Here is a 19,881-nt window from a genome sequence, read left to right on the forward strand (position 1 = left end):
TTCTCCATATATATATATATATAATCTATTTATTTATTTATATCTATTTTGGCCACTGTGTGACACAGAGTGTTGGACTGGATGGGCCATTGGCCTGATCCAACATGGCTTCTCTTATGTTCTTCTGTGACACAGAGTGTTGGACTGGAGGGGCCATTGGCCTGATCCAACATGGCTTCTCTTATGTTCTTATGTGACACAGAGCGTTGGACTGGAGGGGCCATTGGCCTGATCCAACATGGCTTCTCTTATGTTCTTCTGTGACACAGAGAGCCGGACTGGAGGGGCCATTGGCCTGATCCAACATGGCTTCTCTTATGTTCTTCTGTGACACAGAGAGCCGGACTGGAGGGGCCATTGGCCTGATCCACCATGGCTTCTCTTATGTTCTTCTATGACACAGAGTGTTGGACTGGATGGGCCGTTGGCCTGATTCAACATGGCTTCTCTTATGTTCTTCTGTGACACAGAGTGTTGGACTGGATGGGCCATTGGCCTGATCCAACATGGCTTCTCTTATGTTCTTCTGTGACACAGAGTGTTGGACTGGAGGGGCCATTGGCCTGATCCAACATGGCTTCTCTTATGTTCTTATGTGACACAGAGTGTTGGACTGGAGGGGCCATTGGCCTGATCCAACATGGCTTCTCTTATGTTCTTCTGTGACACAGAGAGCCGGACTGGAGGGGCCATTGGCTTGATCCAACATGGCTTTTCTTATGTTCTTCTGTGACACAGAGTGTTGGACTGGAGGGGCCATTGGCCTGATCCAACATGGCTTCTCTTATGTTCTTCTGTGACACAGAGTGTTGGACTGGAGGGGCCATTGGCCTGATCCAACATGGCTTCTCTTATGTTTTTCTGTGACACAGAGTGTTGCACTGGAGGGGCCATTGGCCTGATCCAACATGGCTTCTCTTATGTTCTTCTGTGACACAGAGAGCCGGACTGGAGGGGCCATTGGCATGATCCAACATGGCTTCTCTTATGTTCTTCTGTGACACAGAGTGTTGGACTGGATGGGCTATTGGCCTGATCCAACATGGCTTCTCTTATGTTCTTTCGTGACACAGAGTGTTGTACCAGATGGGCTATTGGCCTGATCCAATATGGCTTCTCTTATGTGACACAGAGTGTTGTACTGGATGGGCCATTGGCCTGATCCAACATGGCTTCTCTTATGTTCTTATGTGACTCAGAGTGTTGGACTGGAGGGGCCATTGGCCTGATCCAACATGGCTTCTCTTATGTTCTTCTGTGACACAGAGTGTTGGACTGGAGGGGCCATTGGCCTGATCCAACATGGCTTCTCTTATGTTCTTATGTGACACAGAGCGTTGGACTGGAGGGGCCATTGGCCTGATCCAACATGGCTTCTCTTATGTTCTTCTGTGACACAGAGAGCCGGACTGGAGGGGCCATTGGCATGATCCAACATGGCTTCTCTTATGTTCTTCTGTGACACAGAGTGTTGGACTGGATGGGCTATTGGCCTGATCCAACATGGCTTCTCTTATGTTCTTTCGTGACACAGAGTGTTGTACCAGATGGGCTATTGGCCTGATCCAATATGGCTTCTCTTATGTGACACAGATTGTTGGACTGGAGGGGCCATTGGCCTGATCCCACATGGCTTCTCTTATGTTCTTCTGTGACACAGAGTGTTGGACTGGATGGGCCATTGGCCTGATCCAAAATGGCTTCTCTTATATTCTTATGTGACACAGAGTGTTGGACTGGAGGGGCCATTGGCCTGATCCAACATGGCTTCTCTTATGTTCTTATGTGACTCAGAGTGTTGGACTGGATGGGCCATTGGCCTGATCCAACATGGCTTCTCTTATGTTCTTATGTGACACAGAGTGTTGGACTGGAGGGGCCATTGGTCTGATCCAACATGGCTTCTCTTATGTTCTTATGTGACACAGAGTGTTGGACTGGATGGGCCACTGGCCTGATCCAACAGGGCTTCTCTTATGTTCTTATGTGACACAGAGTGTTGGACTGGATGGGCCATTGGCCTGATCCAACATGGCTTCTCTTATGTTCTTATGTGACACAGAGTGTTGGACTGGATGGGCCATTGGCCTGATCCAACATGGCTTCTCTTATGTTCTTATGTGACACAGAGTGTTGGACTGGATGGGCCATTGGTCTGATCCAACATGGCTTCTCTTATGTTCTTATGTGACTCAGAGTGTTGGATTGGAGGGGCCATTGGCCTGATCCAACATGGCTTCTCTTATGTTCTTATGTGATACAGAGTGTTGGACTGGATGGGCCACTGGCCTGATCCAACATGGCTTCTCTTATGTTCTTATGTGATACAGAGTGTTGGACTGGAGGGGCCACTGGCCTGAACCAACATGGCTTCTCTTATGTTCTTACATATCAAAACCCTCTGCCCACTGTATTTATCTGAGATGTTCTGCTTAATTATCACGCACACTTTTTTCTGTAATAGCATTTTCCTCCAGAAAAGACACAGGAAGTCTTGCTGTGACACTCACAGTGCTCATAGGAGACAGTGCAGGAAGCATGTGGCTGCTGATCATTCAGTCAGAAGTCTTCACTGATGTATCTTTAAGTGACGGCTTGCCAGGGGACTTGGCTGAGAACAAAGCTATCAAGGCTGTCTCTGTCCCATTAAAGGAATCTGAAGTGGTACTGGAAGCTCTCTGCTGCTTTTGATGGAGCAGGTAGGCAGAAAAAAAGAAAGATTTGCTTAGTGCAGGATGGTAGGTTGAAGAAAATGCTTTAAAAATAAAATGGCTGCCTTCCAGCTTTCTACTTTTGAATGGCCTAGTCAGAACATTATGACACTTGCTACTGCACTCTCTCTTTCGAGGAGCTGATTTAAATATAACATCGGACATGTGGAGGCATACCTAGCAGTTGAAAGTTTCACATGCATATAGCATCTCTGTGCTAACATGCTGTGTATTGCTGATGTGCCTAAAGGTTGGGGCACGGGCCATTTAAATGTTGTGGGATGCTCCTGACATGCCCGCTCAAAAAAGTGCTTTTGGGTGGTCTCCTATGTCCAACACTATACAACTAGAGGCTGAAGAGTTCTTAAGACAGAGTTTAGCTTCATCCCAGGTTGACAACTTTTTAGACATCCAAAATCTTTCAGTCAGCCCTCAAATGTACACATGAACATACATATGAACATATGAAGCTGCCTTATACTGAATCAGACCCTTGGTCCATCAAAGTCAGTATTGTCTACTCAGACTGGCAGCGGCTCTCCAGGGTCTCAAGCTGAGGTTTTTTGCACCTCTTTGCCTGGACCCTTTTTTGGAGATGCCAGGGATTGAACCTGGGACCTTCTGCTTCCCAAGCAGATGCTCTACCACTGAGCCACCGTCCCTCCCACATGCACACAACTGACAGGTATAGTCTTACAAACATAACCACATTCAAACCCATTTACTTGACCTCTATCACCAGTCAGATGGGCTCAGAGGGAGAAGCATTCATTTCCATCTGGCGGGTGCAAAGGCTTCTTGAGGGACTGGACATCACTAAAGCCATCAGAGCTTGTTTCCACAGTTCTAGAACTACAGACTTGGAAGAGGCCTGAGAGTCAGAACAACCAACCTGCATAGCATCTCAGACCTGCACTTCAGAGATTCACCCATCTCACTTCAACCGCAATGTCCAGGTGTCATGGACTAGACCAGTGTAATCAAATGAAGTTGAATCATGGAGTTTTCCACTCATCTCTCCATCTACTGTGGCATAAATATGCCACAGAGAGCCAATTGTTTATGTGAAGAGGAAATATGGAGTGGGCAGAAATGGAAAGGAACTTTTACAGCAGGTTTGAACCACTTGGAACTCAGGAGACTAGTTGACACTAAAGAGATGGATGGAGGATTTGACTGGCAAAAAGTCAAGGCTAGATGTCTCTGACCGATTCCTCAGTAGCAGTTGCTCTGCCTTGGGCTTCTGCTTTCCTCAGCTCAAGTGATCAATTCCCCACCAGTTGCTGTGTGGGTGCATTTTGATCTGTGACTCCCTCCAATTTCCCTCGCAGCTTCCTGCTCTTGTTTTGTAGAGTTCCGGAAGCTGCAAGGGAAATCAGAGGGAGCCACAGATCCAAATGTGCCTGTGCAGCTACTGGTGGGGAATTGATTGCTTGGGCTAGGAAAAGCAGAAGCCTGGGGGCAAAGCAACTGCTAGTGAGGAATCAGTCTTTGTCTTCTTTGGCAAGTAAAGATCCCTCAGTAACTGTGGCAATACACATTACTTGTCGAACAGCCCCAGTTAGCTATGTAAGATCAATTAAATCATGGTGTTAGACACTGGACTTGTGTCTGGGCTTCTCTTCTGCCACAAAGTGAGTAGGGATGACTTTGTCCATGATCCATATCTACTCCCCCCCCCCCCCGCCAGGGTAACTGGATCCTCACACCAGCTAATCCAGAAAGGGAGTTCACTTGATAAAAGTCAATGTGATTAAATTTGCTTAATCAGTTAGTGAGACTATTGTGATGTAAAACAAGACTAGCGTTTCTTAATGACCGTGTCTGATAATTGAGTAGGAATGAGGATTAGAATGAGATTTGAAAAAATGTCCCCCCCCCAAAAAAATCTGTATTTTAAACAAAAAAAAAAATCTGTATTTTAATCTGTATTTTGAACTACGATCAAGTTCAAAAAATCTTCTCGAAATCCCTGGGCCAAAAGAAACCAAACTAAAAACTACCAGAGAACAGGCGTTCTCTACGAAGGCCCCCCAGTGGTGGAATCAACTGCCGGAAGAGGTGCGGGCCCTGCGGGATTTTAACCAATTCCGTAGGGCCTGCAAAACTGTCCTCTTCCAGCTAGCTTTTTAAGACGGAACTCCTGAACCACCGTGCCATCTTATACATAATTTATTATAATGTCGTATTGTTTTATTGGTTTTACTGTTTAAATTGACCTTTACTGACCTAGAGTAACCGTGTCTCAAGATTCTCGTCAGTATAGATACTTAAACTGGCAGGCACCAGCATCAGAATATTATTATGCTGCCAGATTAATTTAACTCAAACTGTGAATTTTAAATTTTTTAAATTATTAACGGGTTTTTATAATGTTTAGATGTTTTTACTGTTAACTAAGTCTTATCTATTACCTATTGTTGTACATGTATGGATGTTGTTAGCCGCCCTGAGCCGCCTCGGCGGGGAGGGCGGGATACAAATAACATTTATTATTATTATTATTAAATTATTAATTATATTATATATTGTTTTACTGTATCATGGTCTTACCATGTCTTGTTAGCCGCCCTGAGCCTGCCTTGGCGGGGAGGGCGGGATATAAATAAAAGTTGTTTATTATTATTATTATTATTATTATTATTATTATTATTATTATTATTATTATTAATTTTGTCACATGAACACATGAACCTGTCTTATATTGAATCAAATTCTTGGTCTATTAAGGTCGGTACTATCTACTTAAACTCGCAGGGATTCTCTCCAGGGAATCAGGAAAATATGTGGGAGGAGACTGCGGCTCAGTGATAGAGTATCTGCTTGGCATGCAGAAAGTTCTAGGTCCAGTCCCTGCTGTCTCCAGTTAAAGGATCTGGCAGTAGGTGAAAGACCACTTGCCTGAGACCCCTCCAAGTCTGAGCAGACAATACTGAATTTGATGGACCAAGAGTCTGATTCAGTATAAGTCAGCTTCATGTTTTACACAGCCTACTAATTGAGCCTGGTAACTGGGAGTGCTGACAACTGAATCTGGGACCGTCTGCACGCAAATCAGATTTGCTCCCACTAAGCTATCCCCCATCCTGTGGATATTTTGCAGTTATTTCCTAGTAACAAATTAGTAAGTATAAATAATCCTCTCCACAGAAATAGAAATATAAGCAAGCAAAAAAGTATATGCATGAGAGGCTTCTTCCCAGGCATCTAAAGGGGTGATTCAAGAGATTTCAGGAATGGTCCATCCATGGCTATGCTTCCTTCCTTCTCTATTAGGAATCATGAGTTACATCTAGTTTCTAGTTGTATCTTCCACAAAAAGCCGAAGCAGACTTTAGGAATGGGTTGTTTCAGAAGTGCCCAATTCTGCCATTTCAGGTGCCAAGCAATGATTTTACAAGGATCTGTACCCTATTTTGTTTTACGATCTTAGAACTGAGGAGTTGGGTGGGACCATACTGGCCATATAGTCCAATCTGCTACTCATTGTAGGCAACCCAAAGTTAGAACATCTGAGAAAAACATTGGTCTAGCCTCTTTTGAAGACCTCAAGCAAGACCGAGCCCATCTACACCCTAGGTAATTGGTTTCATGAGATCATCAAACTTATCCTGTGAGGATCTGAGAACAGTTCTGTAAGGTGTTAAAACATAAGGTAAACTCTGATGAACTAGGCTAACAGTGCAATCCTAAGTAAAGTTACTCTCTTCTAAGCCCATCAATATAACTCTGCTTAGGATAACACAGTAAAAAGTTCATTCTAGACCAATATCCTGTTCCCATTCCCACAGTACCAGCCAAATGCTTCTGAGAACTCCACAAAAAATAAGTAAAGAACAGCCATGGCCCAGTTTCATAGAATCACGGAGTCAGAAAGAGCTAAACAGGCCATCTAGTCCAACCCCCTGCTCAATGCAGGATCATTCTAGAATGGAGGTGTTGAACTTGTTTGTTACAAGGGATGGATCTGATATAAATGTCATTTTGTTGGGCTGGGCCATGAATGCCATAAAATGTAACATGTGGTGCCAGAGATATAAACTTTATAAAAGTGATTTCAGATGCTGAATGGCAATAGCAGGTGAATGACAATAGCAGGCTTGATTGGATTAGGTGCGATATGCAGAAGGGTAGTAGGCATGAAGATACCAGCATTGGTAAAATGCTAGAAATAAAAAAAAAAATGTAGGTCTCAGTTCTATCCAGGAGAAATCAGTCCAGGAGGATGCAAAGAATAAATGGACATAAGTCTGACATTAGAAACCAGAACATTCAGTTGCTGATCTAAGAATAGCAGTGCTCTTACGAAGAAATTTCAAAGGGAAGAGACTGAGGAATTGCAGTTGATGATGAAGCTCTGTTCTACAGGCTAGTTTTCCTGCCTCATTACCAATGTGTTCTGTTATCATTTGACATCTGAAATCACTCCACTCTCCAAATATAAGAACCAGTCCAAGGATTCTAATTCCTAATCGTGGTCTTTTTGAAAGAAAATAAAATCCAGATAGGATCAGAGAAATCTAATCTTTTTTAAAAAATAATTTTTCAACAACAGCAGCAGCCATTGCCAAAATAATTTCCTCAATGTACATTGTGCTTGTCAGTAGAATCCATCCATCTACCCACTCTCCCTCCCACCCATCATCCATCCAAAGAAGTGTGCTTGGGAGCTTCCGGGTTTCAGCGCTTTGTCTTCGATGAAGTCCGCAGGGCCTTTAGTGGCCCCCCGAATTGGACAGTTGAAGGGGTGCCACAGCTGTGGTACCCCCAGGGGGCCTGGGCAAGGGTTCCCTGACAGCAAGGAGCTTGACAGGAGCCGGGGAGAATGACAGCAGTCGGCCCCTGAGTCTCCTGTTGTTCCGATGCTCCACTGCACCGATTGCCATGATGGCAACAAGATGTGAATGCCCAACTTTTCCTTCATCTTAGCAGCTTTTCTAAGCGTCTTCTTTTCTACTGCAATTACTGAAACTCTACCATGCAAGTAAGTTTACTTTACAATCTAACCGACTAATGGAATTCCTATAGTAAAACCAAACGGGGCTGTTCAAAAGGAGGGGGAAGAGGATGATTTCCGCCTCCCCCACAGGAAAGGAACAAACTGTTCAAAACTGGCATTCTTTTCTCTGGTATTTTTAATTGGACTGAATACAGACACTCAAATTGATTTGGTTTATAATTAAATAAGCTACAATTGGAACATTAACATATTATAATACAGTCTGAATAAAAGCTGAATATTTTTCTAAGAGAATTTATCTGATGAGGGAGCAGAATTGATGCAGTTTGAACTGGAATGTAAAGAAAAAGCACACGGCAGAAGGAGAGTTGGAGGATAAACTAAGTGGGACTCTGAGCTATTTATTGACTTTTGTTATTGGATTGAGTAATTCTGTGGAAAGATGATTTGGCAAAATGAAGTGGATGATAAAAAACATTTTTTGCTACTATATCTTCTGTAAAGCACGGAATCGGTCTTTTAGCGGAGTTGATAGAAAAGCGGGTGGAAAACATTTTTCTGAGGTACAGCAAAATTGAAAATCTACATGAGTAGGAATGTTGAGAGATCCCAGAGGTGTCAAATGAGTTGGAGAAAGTGAATAAACAGCAGCCTGGAAATGTGCTGGATGAAATCAAGATGGAGACAACCTATGAAATTTTAAAAGAAGAGCGGAAATCACGACATTAAATCTGTTGCAAGAGAAAGTGACAGTGTGAGAGCCTTATCATTCTCAGCAGAACAGATGAGCATGTTGAGGAGAGAAGCTATATACTGCTTCAAAAAAATCAGAACTTGAAAAGCCTTTAAAAAGAAGGGATTATAAACTTTATATTTGGTCACCAACGGTACAACGTAATGGAACTGATATGTTATTTTGAACTGAAAGCTGGAACTTTATAATCTGGAGGTTTTATACTTTATAATACAAGCGGAGTAACCCAGTAGAGACTGTGTTGTAGAGATTGCATTATTTTCTCCTTAGGCAAAAAAAAAAAAAATGTAAGGGGGATGGGGTCGTTATGGTTAATCAAGCCTCCTCTTCTTAAAGTAATATGATAGTTGGAGATAGTGTTTTTAAAAGTTTTTAAATAATTTCAGAATAATTAATTAATAATTAACTTACACAAATAGTTGGTTATGTTCAACTCATTTTAATGAAGAGAATACAGATATTAGGTGATATCAAAGATCTGTTCCTGACCTCTGCCTTTGGAATTGGTTTATATTCTCCATAGGCAAAAATAAATATGTATGGGGAATGAGGTCGTTATGGTTTATCAAGCCTCCTCTTTTTAAAGTAATATGATAGTTGGAGATAGTCTCTCCAAAAGCTTCTAAATAATTTCTGAATGATTAATTAATAATCAACTTACACAAATAGTTGGTTATGTTCAACTCACATTAATGAAGAGAATATAGATATTATATGATACCCAAGATCTGCTCTTGATTGCCAACTTTGGAATCGGTTTATATTGACATAGACAAAGTATCATGCTCTTATTTTCAACTCCTGTTGGAAGCAAATAAGTTAGTTTTATAGATAAAGAGTGTATATTCATCTTACCTGTATATGCTTACTTCTAATATTTTAAAACTATTCAGTTAGTTTAGTTCTCTTGTTTTTCTCTTTGCTTTTCTTTTTCGATAAGTGATTTGATCCTTGTCGCATCAAAGATAAATAACTTAGATTTATAACATAGGTATTAGAATTGTATAAAAGTTTAAAAAGCTACAAAAGCTGTAGAATTTGATGGTAATATTTGGTTAAAACTCAAAGAATTGCAGGTAGAAGAAATTTGGTATTTTTTCCCCCTTTTTGTTGTAGAATTGTAACTGAAATATTTTCTGTTTTTCTCCTATTTTTCTGTTGTACCCCCTTTTTTTCTTTCTGTATTCCCCTTTTTTCTTTCTGTATTCCTCTATGTCTTTCCTTCTACTTAAAACTAATAAAAAAAATTTGTACCAAAGAAGTGTGTTTGCACAAAAAAACATTGGTCTTGAGGCTGCCAACAGGGGACTCCAACTTCATTTTTATCTCTCACTTTCCTCTCGCTCCCTTCCTCCCCAAAAGAGAAAGAACAGCCCTGGGGAAGGGAAAAGAAGCTCTGCCTGTGTGTGTGAGAGAGAGGGGACGGAGGGAGGGGTTTTTGTATCTCACCTGCACAAAGCAAGAAGTAGCCATGGAGCTCTCTGTGTTTATGTGTGTGTGTGTGAGAGAGAGAGGGGGGGGGGGGGGAGGCAAAAGGCAGGAAGCAGAAAGCAAAGAGCCAAAGAGGGAGCTGGAGGGAAAGCAAGCTATTGTGCCCAGGAAAGGAAGCAAGAGACAGAAGTTGCTCAGAAGGCGGATTTAAGCCCTGTGTGGGATGGATGTGGCCCACGGGCCATGAGCTTAGCACCCCTGGCCTACAGCATCCCTGACAAGTGTTTGTCCAGCTGCTGCTTAAAGACTGCCAGTGGGACATAGGTCAGACTGCTTGGCCTGATCGTCCCTCCTCCTTTTTTTCCTGGATCGTCCCTCCTCCTTTTTTTGAAGATTGGGATTACATCTGTCCTCCCCCAGTCATCTCCTGTCCTCCCAAAGGTCTGGAAGATGATGGACAAAGACTCTGCAAGTTCTGTAGAAAGTTCTTTGAACACTCTTGGGTGCATACCATCTGGCCCAGGGGATTTGTACTCATTCAATTCAGCCAGGTACTTCTCAGCTACTTCTCTGCCCACGTCAACCAGCAGTCTGGATGCCATGCCTTGCCTACTACCCTCTCTAGATGAGCCTGTACTCTTCTTCAGGGGAAAAAACTGAGGCAAAATAATTAAGCCTCTCTGCTTCCTCTCTGTCCTCTGTCACTTGGTCCATTTTCACCCAGCATCTCTTTTATCTTTCATTTGCTGCTCACATATCTGAAGATGTTCTCATTGCGGCAAGCCTCCCCGGTCAGCTTTAGCTCACCATGAGCTTTGGCCTCTCTTATGGCTGACCTACAGCGCCTAGCGACCCACAGATACTCTTCTTCAGAGGTATGTCCTTGCCTCCATCTCTTGAGCATTTCCTTTTTCTCCCTTAATTGCTTCTAAGCAACTGTTATTCAGAGGCTGACCTTGATGTTCTCATGTAGCTATCACCCGCAGCTGGGAAGGTAGTAGGGGTAATATTGATGTATGGTAAGCCAGTTTGAGTCAGTGGTTCAATGGGCATGTGTGTACTGTCATGGACATAGCCAGAAATATAGGGGAACAGTTGCTGGTCTTTAAAAAAAACCCAAGAAACTTCTCTGTAATAAAACAGAACTAGCCTGAGCTCTTAGAGAAGCATGCCAAAAGGAGTCTAGATGCCTGGAATAGAACGACTTTGGAAAAGAGCAAGAAAACAAAGTAGTGACATAATTATATGGATTTGTGTAGATTAGAAGCCATCTAACACATATCATTTTAACAATATGTTGTATTATATTTTGTTTGTAACCTGCCCTGTGTCTGCTTTGGCAGAATGGGTGGCATAGAAATCCCATAAATAAATAACTTATTTATTTGTCCTAGTTGAGTACAAATTGAATGAGTACAAATCCCCTGGGCCAGATCCAGAGGATCTGCGGGCCCTGCGGGAATTTGAACAGTTCCGCGGGGCCTGCAAGACCACCCTGTTTCGATTGGCCTTCACCGACTAAGGGAAACTGCTAGTGAAACCTATACAATAGCACCAGTATATTAATTTTAATGATTTTATTGATTTTAGAGTTTTAGTAGAATTTTAATTAATGTGTTAATTAGTTATGTTTAAATACCTTGTAAAACTAATGTATTGATTATGTTGTTAGCCGCCCTGAGCCTGCTTCGGCGGGGAGGGCGGGATACAAATAAAAATTGATGATTGATTGATTGATTGATTGATGGTATGCACCCAAGAGTGTTCAAAGAACTTTCTACAGAACTTGCAGAGCCTTTGTCCATCAACATAAATAAATAAATAAATAAAATAAAGGTACAGAGAGCATCTAAGAATGGCGGACAAGTCCAGCCCCACAAAAGGGGAGATATTATTCAAAGATGGGGGCATTGGTTGACGACCAAAATAGATCCATCTGTATGACAAACTTGTAATTTAAATAGACTTCGTTAAGACAAAAAAGGAAGGCGCTGTGACGTGATTCCGAACGTTTGGTTTGGAGTGCTTGATGAAATTCATAGAATGACAGGTTTTTAATTGCCTAGGGACCCTCAGGTTTATTCCTTGGCCTTGATAAGTAAATATGTTTCAACAAAACATAGATCAGTCATGCGCGGCATGATTATACTTACAACAATCATTACAGCTCGTAATTGGAAATTTTCACCTTTTGTTAAATACAAAAAAAAAGATGGACAACAAAAAACAGGCAAATTGTAGCACATTGGGTGGTTAAAAAAAAATCCCAAAATAATAACAGGAGCACTTGTAGCTTTAAGGAACAGATTCCCTCAGTTGCTGGTGCTAGGCAACCACAGTATTTCAGTCTTCAGTTTATGTGAGTGAAAAGGCAGGGGGAGGGGGCAGAGCCCTTTCCGGGCTTGTTTGAGGGAGGAGTCATTGGGGCCAGGCTTGACTAAGATTGCCAGCTCCAGATTGGGAAATTCCTGGAGAATTTGCAATGAAGTCTGAGGAATGCAGAGTTTGGGGAGTGCAGAGGCCTCAGCGTGTTCACCTTCCAAAGCAGGTATTTGTTCCAGGGGGACAGATGTCTGGAGTTCAGTTGTAATTTGAAGCTGGCAACCCTAGGCCTGGCAGCAATTTCTGGGGGATGATAACTGACTTGCATGACTCAACTAACTGGGGGATGATAACTGGGGGATGATAACTGACTTGCATGACTCAACTAAGCCTAGCTGCTTGCTACAGTTCAATAGCAAACACCCGACGAAAGCCAGTGTGGTGCAGTAGAGTTTCTGAGCAGAGTCTGGGAGACCTAGTTTTGAATCTCCATCTGGCTGTGGAAACGCACTGTGGGTAATTTTAGACCAATCACATATTTTCAGCCTAACCTACCTCACAGGGCTCTTCTGCAGATGAAAAGGAGGAGAGGAGGATAACATAAGTTGCTTTGGTCCCCACGGTTGAGAGAAAAAAAATGTAGTTTTCTTAGGCAAAGGCTGCAGGGAGGGAGGTGATAGAAAGCTCAAGACAGAAAGGCAGATAAAGGTATGTTGGCTTTTGGGTGGGAAGGAGATAGGGCTGCCAACTCTGGGTTGGGAAATTCCTGGATATTTGAGGGGTGGAGTCTAGGGAAGGTGGGCTTTTAGGAGGGGAGGGACATCAGACAGATATAATTACATAGATTCCACTCTCCAAAAGGGGCTTCTAGCCTGTGGCCTGCTTATTTTTGGAGTAAGAGATTTTATGGACTCATGTAATTGGTCTCTTTTAATTATCTAGGTAACTATGATGGGCAGATGATGTGATCCTCTGCCATTTTAGTCAATGTGAAGCAATTAATAGTTATGCTTTAATAAAAAGCTTAAAATGGAGAGATTGTAATAGTATTTACTGAGGAGTACCTCTTGGCTGGGAGATAAAAATCTGATACAGGAAAGCCAACGAGATGCCAAGGGCTTCTTAAGTATATGTTTATCTCTGAATCAAACCTGACCAAAATCATCCAGCACAGTACTTATTTCAGAAGAATGAAGCTATCAGCTTAACTGGAGGGGGAAACAGTTCTCTCTGCTCGCACCACGTACTTCCTCCCTGATTCTGCTCACTTATCAGTCAGCAAGAAACTGCCCCCCTTAATGTTATTTTTTTCAACAGATTACTCTATTAGGGTAATCTCTTAGAGTACTCTATTAGTCAGAATCCTGAATATATTTCCGAAGTTTGGGCAAAGCAATTTGGTCCATTGTGAAAGACAAATTTAATTTGCAATTGTACAGCCACCTGCAATAACAGGTATTTTAAACTCTTCCAGCATGTTGATGTGCAATTTATTTGCAGAACATTAATTGCACTTGCTTTGCTTTGCCGAGGAGTTCGTTTTCTCTCTGCCCTTTCTTAGGTCTCAAGGCATAAGAACATAAGAACATAAGAGAAGCCATGTTGGATCAGGCCAACGGCCCATCCAGTCCAACACTCTGTGTCACACAGTGGCAAAAATTTTTATATATACACACACACTGTGGCTAATAGCCCCTGATGGACCTGTGCTCCATATTTTTATCTAAACCCCTCTTGAAGGTGGCTATACTTGTGGCCGCCACCACCTCCTGTGGCAGTGAATTCCACAGGTTAATCACCCTTTGGGAAAGGCAGAAACCTCATCTTACTTCATGCTGCTTTCTCAGCCAAGCTTACTGACTATTTCGATCACAAAGGGAGACCTGGCCCAGTATAACCTTTGCACACCATTAGGGTTTTTTTTGTGTGTGTGTTTCTTTGTTTCTTTCTTTGAGAAAAAAGAAGGGAATAAACCTCAAAATCTAACAACTACTTTTAAAAAGAAACACACACATATAAAGTAGAAATAACAGCATAACAACGGCGGTGGCACATCAGACAAATAAGTGGGGGCAGATCTACACATATCTATACATAAAGACCTCTTCCCACATTATATTTCAGGTGTATATTTAAAAACCCTGGGGTGTGGAATGCTATAGTATAATCCAAACTTGTCAGACCTTGGAAACTCAGCAGGGTTGGTACTTGGATGGCAGACCACCAGAGAAGACTTTACAGAGGAAGGCAATGGCCAACCACTTGCATGAAAAAAAACCGCTTGCCGTGAAAATTCTATGCGGTCACCATAGGTTGGCTGAGACTTATGGCCCTTTACACACACGCCCCTACCTAAAAATGCAAATTTGGAGCAAAAGTGAAGGTTTCTGTTGATGACAAATACCCATCAGCAGCTGCAGGTGAAAAAGTAGCAAAAGGCAAAGCTTTTAGAGAGAGAGAGTGGTCATGCAATGCTACATACTTTGCTGCCAAGATGCTTTCCTCAGATCCTTGATTGGCTGACATATTAATCTCAAATGTAATTTGCCCATGCCGCATAGAATATGGGATTCAGAGTTTGCAGCAATGAAATGTATATAAAAGAAAGTGTACTAACGAATAACAGCGACGACAACAACAACAAAAAGCCTTCTGGTATGAAATGAAAACTATTAAACATCACACCTGTTGTAGTTGGTTAAAATGCTGGGAAAAAGTCTGCCAAGAGATTTATACCCCCCCCCCCTCCAGTCCTTCCAGATTAACCACTAAATTCAGTATACAAAATGGATTGTTCGATGTCCATTCTATGTTTATTTGTATATTTAATGATCCTAGACTACTTTCATTCCCTCTTTGGAAAAGTATTTTCTACTTGCAGAAAAGTATTAATAGGCGTGCTTAAATGTAATTGTTCTTGGAGGCTGCGCTGGCTTGTGTTTCTGGGAGGAGACTTGCTAAAAAAATCTGCCACTTGAGAACAGGGGACGCCAACTCTCACAGCTTTGAGACGACACAAATATAGAGCACAAGTATGCAGATTATATTACATGGATACTGACAGAGAAAGAATTTTAGCCCTCATATTATTCACATCACATGCATGCACCCACAGCTTGTCACACGCATATAACTCTCCCCTGGAACAAGCATACGGATTCACAGAGACATACCTTTTTTTAGAGACATAGTTCCACACACTGACACTGATACACTTAAAACCTTCCGTAGTTAACAAACTAACACAAAAACTCGCAAAACAATCGCCAGATGCAAAAGTATACCAGAAGTTCTTGTGCACCCACCCGTTATGTTCTTAATACCTGCAGTTCTCCAACAACACATGTTGAAAAGAGAACATTCCTCTTTCTCACACAGATAAACCATATGCACAGAGCTGGTAGCCATGGATTTTGCAAAAAAAAAAAAAAAAGATAAAAAGATAATCAATGGCACGCACTGATGGTGCACACACACACACACACAGAGGCAACAACCCAGGAACGGTCTGTTCAGACGTAGAATGGCTCGTTCTTATACACAGACACAAAGGCATACACAAACAAGGACGTCCATATCATCCCCATCCATAAAGGTGAAAGGACGTAGGCGCGCCTGCACACGCAGAGACACGAGGACACGCTCCCTAGAGCTTGACCACGGCTTCCCAAACGCGCACGTGAAAACAGAACAGGACAAACGCCCAGAAACGATAAACTCACCCCGTCCAAATAAATACTTGCAGAAACTAACAATTTACTGCTGCGTAAGGAGGGGAGCGAGCCTAGCAGGCGGCTGACAGCTCGGCGTCTCTCTCTCTCTCTCTCCCCCCTCCGCTCCCTGTGCTGGTCGCGCCTAGCCTGACGTACCAAGCAGGACCAGGGAGCTGTCCGGAGACTCCTGGTGCTGAAACTGAATATAAGAGAAGCCATGTTAGATCAGGCCAATGGCCCATCCAGTCCAACATTCTGTGTCACACAGCGGCCAAATATATATATATATATATATATATATATATATATATATATATATATATATACACACACACACACACACACACACACTGTGGCTAATAGCCACTGATGGACCTCTGCTCCATATTTTTATCTAACCCCTTCTTGAAGGTGGCTATGCTTGTGGCCGCCACCACCTCCTGTGGCAGTGAATTCCACATGTTAATCACCCTTTGGGTGAAGAAGTACTTCCTTTTATCCGTTTTAACCTGTCTGCTCAGCAATTTCATCGAATGCCCACGAGTTCTTGTATTGTGAGAAAGGGAGAAAAGTACTTCTTTCTCTACTTTCTCCATCCCATGCATTATCTTGTAAACTTCTATCATGTCACCCCTCAGTCGACGTTTCTCCAAGCTAAAGAGCCCTAAGCGTTTCAACCTTTCTTCATAGGGAAGGTGTTCCAGCCCTTTAATCATTTTAGTTGCCCTTTTCTGAACTTTCTCCAATGCTATAATATCCTTTTTGAGGTGCGGCGACCAGAACTGCACACAGTACTCCAAATGAGACCGCACCATCGATTTATACAGAGGCATTATGATACTGGCTGATTTGTTTTCAATTCCCTTCCTAATAATTCCCAGCATGGCGTTGGCCTTTTTTATTGCAAACGCACACTGTCTTGACATTTTCAGTGAATTATCTACCATGACCCCAAGATCTCTCTCTTGGTCTGCAGTAGCTCTTTGACCAGCTCCCTGCTGCTCCCGCTGCCAAGTTCCCGGGCACATTTTTCTCTGTAAGCAATACCTTCCTCCTCCCCCCCCCCCCCGACTCCCCTCCAATCCCAAATGGGTTATTGACACCGCTTGTTGGGATTGGAGACGACAAGAGCCAAGGCTGGGGGGGGGGGGGAAACAACCTGCATTTCTCCTCCCTCCTCCCGGGTTGGGCTTTCTTTAGGGAAGGATTGAGCGGGAGGAGGCGGAGGAGGAGAACGGCTCACGTCCCACCCATCCTCCCTCCCTCGCTCCCGCCCTTCCTCGACAACCAACCCCCCCCCCCCGCCCCATTTGCACTGCAAAACTATCCTCCTTTCCCATTGCATCCCAAGGAGGTAGCAACAGCCACATCATCACGGCAAGCCGGATGGGAGAGCCGAGAGGAGACCGAGGCAAGGGGAAAAGAAGCCCGAACGTCGCCAGAGGTGGACGCTGTAAGGGAAACGATCCCATTTTTGGGCCGTCTCGCTCTCGGCCTGGCGCATCGTCGTTCCAGCGAGGCTTCCTTTGTTTCGATTCCATAGGCGAGGGCGGCGCGCCGCTAGATGTCTTGCTCGCTGTTTCGAAGACTCGCAATGGTTGAGCGTCGATGCCATTGAGCGAAAACAGCAGTCAGAGAAAGAGGAGGAGGAGGAGAAGGAGGAGGAGGCGGACAGAGCAGGAGGAAGACGAAACCGGAGATGGTTGTGGCGGCGGAAAGGAAGGGACCTTATGCATCCAAAGGAGATTCCTACATCTGCTGAGAGCGCCTTCTCCTCCGCGTCAGCCACCGTGGTCTGTGCGGGCTGCCCGTGGGTTCGATGACGTCCCCGTTTTGTGAAATGGGGAAGGGGATGCGACCATGTAAAGCGACACGTTCCCGTAGGCAATTTTAGGCAAAGGCGAGAACCAATGTCAACGGATTTTCTTTTTTAAAGTCCAGGAAAAGGGACTTTAAGGAATTGAGGAATAACTAGGAATAAGGATTGAGGAATAACTAGGGTCCCAGGTCCCCTCCTCAATGCCCATTTAAAAAAAAAAAAAATGCTTGCGTGTGGTCCAAGCAATCCCTGGCATTTGGAAAGGCAGAACAAATTGCCTTGAATAGGGGAATGCAAATTAACCTCATTTAATACTCGCTCAGTTCCTTTCAGGACTTTCAATATTTTTACTGAGAATATTTTCATACAGCAACGTTTCCAGTAACCTCTGAGAATTTAACACTGAGGGGGGTGTTTTCTCCTCCCCCACCAAAAAAATGTGCATCTTTTTTGATCAACGAAGTACATTTTGATATTACTGTTAACAATAACGACGACAATAGCAACAAGAAGTAATTTTGCATTTTCATAATTGCCTGCTCTGCCGTTGTTCTGTCAGAAGCACATTTTTTTAAATGTTCAAACTAAAAAAAAATTGTAATAAGGAGAAATACTTGACATGCCAAATACTGTTGAAAGAACTATATTTTTCTCTCTGCATCTTTTGGTGACTTGAAATTCCTCTTCTCCCCCCCCCCCCCTCCTTTTCGGGAGTCACAAATTGTTATCCATTTCCACGACATTGTTTCTCTGAACCATCCCAGCACATTGGGAGTAGAAGGAACGTTTTCTTTGAGATTTAATTTTTTTTTCTTTTAAAAAGAAAAAAAGAAAGAAAAATTGTGGAATTGTTTCTTAAAACAGCAACAAGAGAGCCCTGGAAGGGAAAAGGTGAGAAGTTCTTTAATGATAACCTCATGCTGTTAGTTTGTTTTTTTTTAACGGGGTTGCTGTGAAATATCCTAAAGATCTTCCTGCAAGTTCCATTTTTTTTTGTTATTAAACTGGATCTAATTTATATGTATGATTGAGGGTGGGTGGGAGCTAGGGTAGGCAAACTGAAATTAACTAAAACAGCCCTCTTGTTCTTGGGCTCCCTCTACTGGCCCTTTTTCCTACCCAACCCTGTCTGGAAGGGAAGGCACATGTTAATACCAACTAGTGCGATCATTTTATGGTACTCTTACTACGGATTGCTGATCTCCAGACAGATGTTGCGCCACCAGGGTCTCCTCAAGTGCCGTTGTCGCATGCTGTTCAATGACCTGAAGGTCTTCCTCCTGCGGAGACCCCCTGCTCCCCCTCCCCCCTCGCCACCACCTTTCCTTCCCATGAACAGTGGAGACCCGGCCTTGAGCTTGCAGGCTTCCAATAACAACACGCTGACTGTGCTTCATGGAGGGCGAAGGGGACCTTGGAGAGCACCGACCACTGGTGGTGGTGGAGGAGGAGTGGGGACAACAACCCCTATGGAAGAAGAGTGGGGGAGTCCTGGGGGAGAGGGAGAGCAGCCCGCGTCTATGATGAGCAGCGCCTCCTCCGATGACTTCTGCAAAGCAAAAGCAGAGGATCGGTATTCTCTGGGGAGCAGTTTGGACAGTGGGATGAGGACCCCTCTCTGCAGGATCTGCTTTCAGGGTCCAGAGCAGGTGAGTACACCTTTTGATATGAAGTTCTACACACACAGTTCTCCCCCACCCCATGGGATGCTCCATTTGTGTGTGTGTGTGTGTGTGTGGGGGTGTTGTTGGGAAGACTGAGGTAAATGGGACAGAGAAGAAGTTAGGAGTGAAGTGTTCCAGCTTGGAACTTAGACAGAGAGAAGCAGCCCGATCAGAGGGACTACCAACCCAGCGGGCCCACAGCACTCACAGACACGGACAGAACTTATCAAGAAACAAGAGACACTTAGGTCTCTCCTTTCCCCAAGCATCGCATGCACACTGGACTAATCTTCCTTGCCTAGCATAACATACAGAGAGGTAAAAGACACATATAAAAAACGCAGGTAAAAAGAGCAAGATCCACGTGGTGCTTTCTTGCAGACGCATTTGTTTGTATTCCTGTGAAATTGCTGCAAATGAAGGGCTACACTTTTCTACGACATGCATGGTGTAGGAAAAAGGGAAAGTGCAACTGAATTAATATTGGGGGCTTCCTGTCAGCTGCCT

The 19,881-nt window shown here is 43.5% G+C and overlaps 1 protein-coding gene across 2 annotated transcripts in view; it reads left to right on the forward strand.

The window, feature by feature from the left end:
* The first annotated feature begins 18,728 nt into the window (after positions 1-18,728).
* The window catches only part of MARCHF4 (membrane associated ring-CH-type finger 4), a 278,747-nt gene continuing 277,594 nt past the window's right edge, over positions 18,729-19,881 (forward strand). Inside the window, exon 1 of one of the 2 annotated variants that reach the window (XM_060262009.1) lies at positions 18,729-19,359. In XM_060262009.1, coding sequence (XP_060117992.1) covers positions 18,856-19,359 — 504 coding nt within the window. In that variant the 5' untranslated portion in view covers positions 18,729-18,855. The remainder of the gene's footprint in view (positions 19,360-19,881) is intronic. The other variant, XM_060262010.1, reaches the window with a different exon arrangement.

Source organism: Heteronotia binoei, chromosome 21, assembly GCF_032191835.1.
Source record: "Heteronotia binoei isolate CCM8104 ecotype False Entrance Well chromosome 21, APGP_CSIRO_Hbin_v1, whole genome shotgun sequence".
Taxonomy (NCBI): Eukaryota; Metazoa; Chordata; class Lepidosauria; order Squamata; family Gekkonidae; genus Heteronotia; species Heteronotia binoei.